Below are 7,845 nucleotides of genomic sequence, written 5' to 3' on the forward strand. Positions count from 1 at the left end.
AAGCTTGTTCTTTAGTCATGTTGAGAGTACAGTGTATCTACAGCACACAGAAATTATTCCTCTCTAAACACGGAAGCATGTTTTGATCTTTTAATTTATTTTCTTCTGATATAGGGCAGAGTCCTCTGTTGACTTGCACTCCTCAGAAACAGTGTGACAATGTTTGCAGCAATGAGCTTACTCTAATTTATCTTCCAAGTAGCATACATCCAAGCATATATTTTTATACAATACGATTCCCTTAACTGGCATATCCTAGCTAGTACAAGTTTTGGTAATAAATCCATGATTCCTGTTTTCAAAGGCACGTAATAATTCTTCATATGCAATTATATTCTCATTTGTGTTCATTAATGAGTTGACTTACAAAGCATTGAAAATAATTGAGACATTGTCTGGGGAAATAAGTCTACTGTATGTTACCATACTGGGAAACCAACTGCACATACTGTGTATCACAAGGCAGTGTGCAAAAAGTCGCAAATGCCTATTGCACATGCTAAGCTTCTGACCAATCTCTTTTTCTAAAAAAATAAAAACCAAATAAATGTCTTTTTTTAGCTATGGCATTGAGTTAATAACAGATACGGCTAGCACTGATAAATTAATATGCATTCTTCTCATGGATGTGTGTGCTGCTTGTGAAGATGCCAATCAGTGATGTTGCATTGTATGATCAGAGAACTGTAAGAGCACATGTAATTAATCTCAGTTAAGTACTGTACAGGGCATAGATAAAGCACTCAGTAGATAGACATTTTAATAAGTTTTATGATAAAAATTGGTGATAAAAAGTAGAATTAATATGATTTTTTTCCAATTGTACAGGAAATGAACAATATCTCCTCGGCTGCAGAGTACTATAAAGATGTCCTAAAACAAGACAATACTCATGTGGAAGCCATTGCATGCATTGGCAGTAACCATTTTTATTCAGACCAGCCCGAGATAGCTCTGCGGTTTTATAGGTATCTACATTTGTGGGGAGGGATGGGGAACTGAGCGCATGGGAGGGTAATATAAAGGGTTGATTTTTGTAATGCTAATAATAAAAAAAGAACACTAGGAGATTGGCATGGCAGGATGATTCAGCATTTGGACAAATATCACCATAAAATCAGCATACCAACTTACGTATCTTCTCGGCCAGTGATAATTACATCTCTCTCTTAAAAACTTGTCATCATTACATGCAGAGTATGTAGAAGTATCAACAAAGATTATCAAAACAGTTATTATTTGATTAATAAACAAGAAATTATCTTTCACTGCATGAGGCAGTTTGAGAACACTGGACCTTTCTCTCAATTTCAGTTACATTCAAAAGGCACATGGACTTCCTATTTACTTCTTTGAAAAAGAGTGGTCTTTGAAAAACTCCACCTGAGGTCATGAGAGGTTGTGACCGCAAGATCACTTACTTGAATGTGGGCTGGAGTTCGCCCATCTTTTACTGAAAGCAATAAAAAAATAATGTTAAATGATGCTGCTTGCTTTATATTTCAATACAGTCAGAGTGCAAAGGAGCCTGTCTCATGTTCTTAAGTCTAAGAGCAGATTAAGTCAATATAAGCACTACCATCTCATTTCTGTTGGACCCGAGCTCTTTTGTGCTTTGGGTTCAGAAACTCACAGTCATGCTGCAGACAGCAGCCGTCTTTTTCCCTGGCACTCTTAGCATACCTGTTTTTCCTGTACATACTGATAAACAGAATTTTTATAAAACATCTCCATTCTAAAAGACACATTAAACATCGATTTGAATGAAAATATGAGTTATGCTTCAAATGTAAGATTAATGTAGATTCACATACTAGATGTACTGGTACTGAGTAGAGCAGTGCTGAAGGACAGGAATCAAGCAAAAATTGAAGTCTTATGAGTTATAAAAAGTAACTGCAACAAATTACAGCTTGATTGAGATTGAGGGATTTGAAAGAAGAAATGGAAAAAGTCTGCATACAGCTCGGTCTTACAGTAAAGTCAGATCATGTGACACAGTCAAAAAGACAGAAGTTACCTAATTTACACAAAGTCTGTTTTGCACAGCTTTGATTCTACTAATCAAAAATGCCCTGCCCTGCCCTTCATGAAACTTTTACCAAGCCTTTACCAAGTATAAAACTGTAACACTTGGTGATTATACCCTCTCAGAATAGGGAGAAAGGAGAAGAGAACTTTGTCATTTAGAATAGAACTCTTATTTGAAATTTATCTAAAAAAATCAATTAAGTATTTTCTTTTAATCTAGACGGCTCCTGCAGATGGGTGTTTATAACTGCCAACTTTTTAACAATCTGGGCCTCTGTTGCTTCTATGCCCAGCAATATGACATGACACTATCTTCATTTGAACGTGCACTGTTTTTGGCTGAAAATGAGGAGGAGACAGCAGATGTGTGGTACAACTTGGGACACGTGGCTGTGGTATGAAAAATATTAACAACTTTTCTGAATAAATACAATTTTACAAAAACTGGAAAAAGAATAACAAGGAAGGAGTCATTGCCCTACTTTGAAATACGAAACCCGATAGTGTACAGGATAAAGTGCAGTACAGATTAAAGGTTTATTTGCACTTCAGTAGAGAGGAAGAGGCAAAAGAAAAAAGCTCTGTACATCTTCACAGAATGTGGCTTACTCCTGCTCCCTCCCCACCATCTTTAACCTTCCCTTCTTTGTAAAAAAAATTGCAACACATACCAGCCCTTGAAGGCCTTTGCTGTAATACAAGCTAATCTGACAAAAAAATTGAATTCAAGGTATTTTTCTCTGAGCTGTTATTTGTGTCACATGGAACATTAGACTGATTCTGTTGTCATAAAAATATGTATTCAGTAGCATGTAGCAGACACTAAAGCACTATGTATGTCATAGCACTGTGTATGTCTATAGCTGTCTTACAGACAGATAGACAAATATTGTGTAATTGTGTGATAAAGTTTGTTAAATTTCTACACTACTTTGCATTCATTGCCCATTTTTGCAGGTGTTCTTTCAGAAGTTGTGTTAGATTTCTGTTTAGCTGCATGCCCAGAATAAGGTTACTGAATAAAAGTTTTTGACAGCTTTCTAGTATGAGTTGTGTTCAAATGCTGATTATGATTTAACTTAAAGTCAGAGAGAAACTGAACTGTTCATCTTGATTGTACTGCAGCTAGGATAAACACATTAATTTATACTGCCTAAAACATTGAAATTTGAACTGGTGTGCTTGTATTTTTCAGCATATGTCACTTTTAATGTTGAACGTGTTGCTGTATCAGTGTTGGTCAGAACACTAGCGCATTAAAGAGTAGTCAGCTGCTCCATACAAAGAAATTAATCTCCCTTAATTTTTATCTTCTAAAAACTAGGCTTATATGTGATTTTTTTGTGTGATCTGTGTACACAGAGCGGCAAGATGACTTCCACTCTGGAGACATCTCTGGTTTTCTTACCCTACTATAGACGGTAGCGGATAGCATAGTCTTTAGATGACACTTTAGTCGTCTAAAAGTTAAATAGGTGAAGTGAATATCACTTGAAGCATGAAAGTTTGTGGTGGAGAGAAATGGTTCTGTCTGGAGGAGGAATAAGAAGCAAATGAAACGGTCTGGGAAGAAAGCACATATGGTTGTGATCAGCGTGCTTTTATTGTAATTTGTATTCCATGGTAGTACATATGGGTGAAAAGATACTCCACACAACAAAACAGATGCATGTTGTTTCCAATCCTTTCACAAATTAAAATACAATCTTACTTCTAGGGGATAGGAGACCTGAATCTGGCTTACCAGTGTTTCAAGCTAACGTTAGTCAACAATAACGACTATGCAGAAGCTTACAACAACTTGGCTGTGCTGGAAATGCGAAAAGGTCACATTGAACAGGTTGGTGTTGAATCTTAGCCTAACAGAATGTTTCCTTTAGCCCTTTTGTACTTAAGAATCGTGTTATTTCCCTGAGGGGGAGGCATTATATGAACATTTAGCTTACTATTACAAGCAGAAAACATGGATAACTTTTCTGCATGTTTCAGTGTACCCTCCATGTTGTCATGCCATCTCCCATTAAACTGCTCATTCTTAGGCAGATCCAAATGGTTCATCAAAGACAAACAAGGTTTACAGTGGCTTTGCAGTTCTTTAAATGTTTTTTCTAAATTGATACCCAAAACAAAACCCATCATTCTATAATCATCACTTAAATTACAACTTTGACTATATATTCAGTTTATAACTGTAGATGATACACTTATGTTGGCTGGCAGAAGACAGCAAGGAGATCAACTCTTAAAAGATTTTTTTCAACAGGGAGATTGCTTTAGAGTTTTGTCCCAGAGGAGCAAGTTCTTGATAAATACTTTTGCATCAGTAAACTTGGTGGTTTGTCTTACCTAATGTGAGTATACTAAGTTGTATTGTGCTTAGATGTATAATTGACATGCACAGTGGATTAAATGCATTCATTTTTTTATACACATGCAGGGAAATTAATATGCGTTTGTTGGACAGTTTGAACTACTGTGGGCTTGTTTTAATCCTTATGGGAGCAAGCCTGTTTTGGTGGATTCATATATACATCAGAAAGCTGCAATACGATATAAAGACTTGCAAATACCTTTTTTAAGAGCAAATTCTTAAACTTAACTGTATTCAGATACCGTAGCAATTACTATGGAAACACTGAAATGAACCTAGCACTGGATGTTTCCAGTGACAAATAAACTTTGGGTTTAGTTTCAGTTTCATAATCAGTAAATTTACAGACATTTAATTCCCAGATAGAACTTAACGTCCAGTTGTGGAGGTTGTGATTGCTAATAATTAGCACTGCAGAGCCTTTCCATTATAATCGATTGTTTCCTGTCTATTTTAGGTTTTAGCTTAAAATTTTCTATTTTCTTCTTGTATCACATGTATAATTAAAAATAAAAAATCAGGATCATCTGGCAATAAAATTATGCACAGAAGAATAAAAAATGTGAAGTTATTTTGCTTATCTGGAATTTTACTTTATTTCACAATGTTCTTTCATTAAGTACTGTTGCATGTACTCAGAGCTGTCAGATTTAGGGAGTTTTATTAAGTTCTTATCTCTGCCTTCCCAAACAGTTTACAGATACTTTTGTTTTTAAAAGATCTTTTTTTTTTCCCCCTCAAAATTCTAGTAAAAGTTTTAGTAAAAGCATTCACAAATTTACCTTAATTTTGTATTGGATTTACAATATGAAAATGCACACTTTGATACTTTGTTTTTAATTATTTTTAGTGCTACTATTTTGCTAGTCAGTAATAAAGAAATAATCTTATTAAAATTTTTGAGTATGAAAAATGTCATTTTTATGATAAAATTTAAGTTTTCAGGGATGCTTAAGACAGTACTGTCAGAGACAACAGATAAATACAGTGGGGTGGGACTTGAAATCCTTTTTTTTTAAAATTAATATATTCTGTTCAGTATTTAGAACTGAATTGCTTAATTGAAGTAAGTCCCAACATGTTTTTTCTGACTCAATCAAGAGTCTTATTCATTTCAATGCTGCTAAACTGTATTATGCCTAAATGTACTATTGGTGTAACTCATACATAGTTGAAGATGGCTTTCTTAGTAAAGGCCTAGTAAAGAAAACACAGAATTACTTCTTTTAAGAATGATGGAAATTGCATTAGATTCTTGTTACCCTCCCTCCCAGATTTCTTTTTTTTTCTTTCTTTCTTCACATAGGCAAGAGCTTTGCTGCAGACTGCTTCATCTTTAGCACCACATATGTATGAGCCCCATTTCAATTTTGCAATACTCTCAGAGAAGGTAATGCGTTATCCTATTCTTGTAATTTAAAAATTGAACCTTGGTGGGGCAGTTGGGTTTTTATTGTTATTACTGAGAATTCACAATAGGTAAGACAAAAGAATACACAGTGCATAAACTCATGGAAAATTAAAGTTATGTTTTCATTTTAGTTCCCAGAAGCTTTGTGTGTAAAAGTAGTCATTCAAGTGTTTGCGTTTGAGAACAAGTGAGGCCAACTAGCTACAAAGTAACTTTGTGGTTTTCCAGATGCCCAGAAGATGAACAGTCCGTTAACAATTCCATCTACCGTCTTTACAGTTGTTGGCTTTTTCAAAATGTGAAGTGAAATAGTATCATATGATTTATAAGTTATTATAGAAATAATAAAATTTATTCATCCCATGATTGTCCTGATCTCAAAAGGAAAGTCTGTTCTTCAGCTTTACAACCTTTTAAATTTGTGTATTAAGAATTTCTTTCATATAGAGTGTCTCAGACACGGAATTAACAGTGTGTCCAACATTCGTGTTAATAAGGAGAAACTTGTAGAAGTCCTTACATTTTTCACAAGAAAAAATTGTTCCTTTGCTTATGCCTACACCTTCAAGATTCTGTTATGAGTCTGTGTTGTGTGGGCTGCTCAACTCCTACAGATACTAAAGTACCTGTGTCAGTGTCAAGGAGAGAACAATTAATTTGTAAGCATATCCTCTCCATTGTGAAGCATAAGATGATTTTGAATAATGGCATTCTGTACTTCCTGATTAAGTAGTAATCCTAGTCTGGAAAAGTCTTGTTACGTAGCTTTTGCACAAAGAACCTGCATAGGTTGTGGGAGAAGACAGATGGCTGGATTAGCTAGCTGTTGATGGAGGGTGGTAATGCAATCCTTAGATTCGGTGTAAGGCCATGGTTTACAAAATGTAACTTCTCTGGCCAGGACCCTGGTTTCTTCCCCTTCAGAGAATTCTTGCTGCGCTGAAGCTCTGTGTTGACTGAGGCATCCTACTGACACTTTCCGTAGCTTCTTCCTTTACACTCCGAAGGTATCACCTTTACTAGATGTGTTCCCAAACATTTGGGTTCTTTTTTGCTGAACCCACTTTCTGAGATGCTTTCCTTACATACACTTCCTCCTTCCAAAAAATGATGACTATTTAGGAAAAAAAGTTCCCAAAGTAGGGAACAATGTGGAAACATACTTCTAAAAGCAGCAGAAGAGCAACGTCAGCTCTCCAACACCGTTGTGCCTCTCTGTGAGGAAGCAGGAAATCATGAGTTGCGGCTTTTACAGAGGCCTGATTGGTTGTGTTTTGCCTGTATATACAACAGCACTTCAAATCTTCCATTTCTCTCTTTTTCTTCTCATCTTTTGATGTAAAGGGGACATAGCCCTGAGTTGAAAAGCCTCCATACTGACCCTGGTTTATTTGTTCACTCTCAGGACCAGCTGTGTTTAATTGTTTGTGAGCATCAGAAATGTACTGCACAGAATACATGATGTAAATGCTGCAGTGCTTGGATTTACAAAATCAGTTTGTGTGTTTCTTACAGGTTGGAGATCTTCAGAGGAGTTACACAGCCGCTCAGAAGTCAGAGGAAGCATTTCCAGGCCATGTTGATACACAACAGCTCATCAAACAGTTAAAACAGCACTTCGCTATGCTCTGATGAGCATATTTTTTATTATGTAAAAACAGTTAGCCAAAGCGAGTCCCATACATCTTTTTGAAAATACTAGCTCAAAGTAGATAAACTATACTTACTGCATTCTTGTGGCAAAGCCTGTGTTACTTTGAGTAGCAGGAAAGTCCTAATTACTTTCTGTCATCTTATATCACTTACTAAAATGTAGCTAGAACACACATTGCAACTACATACACAAGAGATTACAGGAATGGCAGGATACTGCCAGGATGACAACTGAAATAGTTGTCTGGTATATCAGCAAGTAAGTCTCCATCTAATATCAATGAACATATTAAAGGATTTTTTTCTGACTTTTCTGCAGAAAAAAGTGTTTTCAAATATTCCTGTGTGACAATCTGTCAGGTAACACACAGTAAGAGTA

The 7,845-nt window shown here is 35.7% G+C and overlaps 1 protein-coding gene across 1 annotated transcript in view; it reads left to right on the plus strand.

Annotated features, from left to right (window-relative positions):
* TTC8 (tetratricopeptide repeat domain 8) overlaps nucleotides 1-7,518 on the plus strand; it is a gene marked incomplete at its 5' end in the record, with an annotated part of 31,755 nt that extends 24,237 nt beyond the window's left edge. Inside the window, 5 exons of the mRNA XM_009701500.1 lie at nucleotides 829-968; nucleotides 2,252-2,426; nucleotides 3,749-3,871; nucleotides 5,709-5,792; nucleotides 7,329-7,518. Of these exons, the coding sequence (XP_009699802.1) occupies nucleotides 829-968; nucleotides 2,252-2,426; nucleotides 3,749-3,871; nucleotides 5,709-5,792; nucleotides 7,329-7,445 (639 nt within the window). The remainder of the gene's footprint in view (nucleotides 1-828; nucleotides 969-2,251; nucleotides 2,427-3,748; nucleotides 3,872-5,708; nucleotides 5,793-7,328) is intronic.
* Between the last annotated feature and the right edge of the window lie 327 nt (nucleotides 7,519-7,845).

This window comes from Cariama cristata, unplaced genomic scaffold (genome assembly GCF_000690535.1).
Source record: "Cariama cristata isolate BGI_N322 unplaced genomic scaffold, ASM69053v1 scaffold2236, whole genome shotgun sequence".
NCBI lineage: Eukaryota > Metazoa > Chordata > Aves > Cariamiformes > Cariamidae > Cariama > Cariama cristata.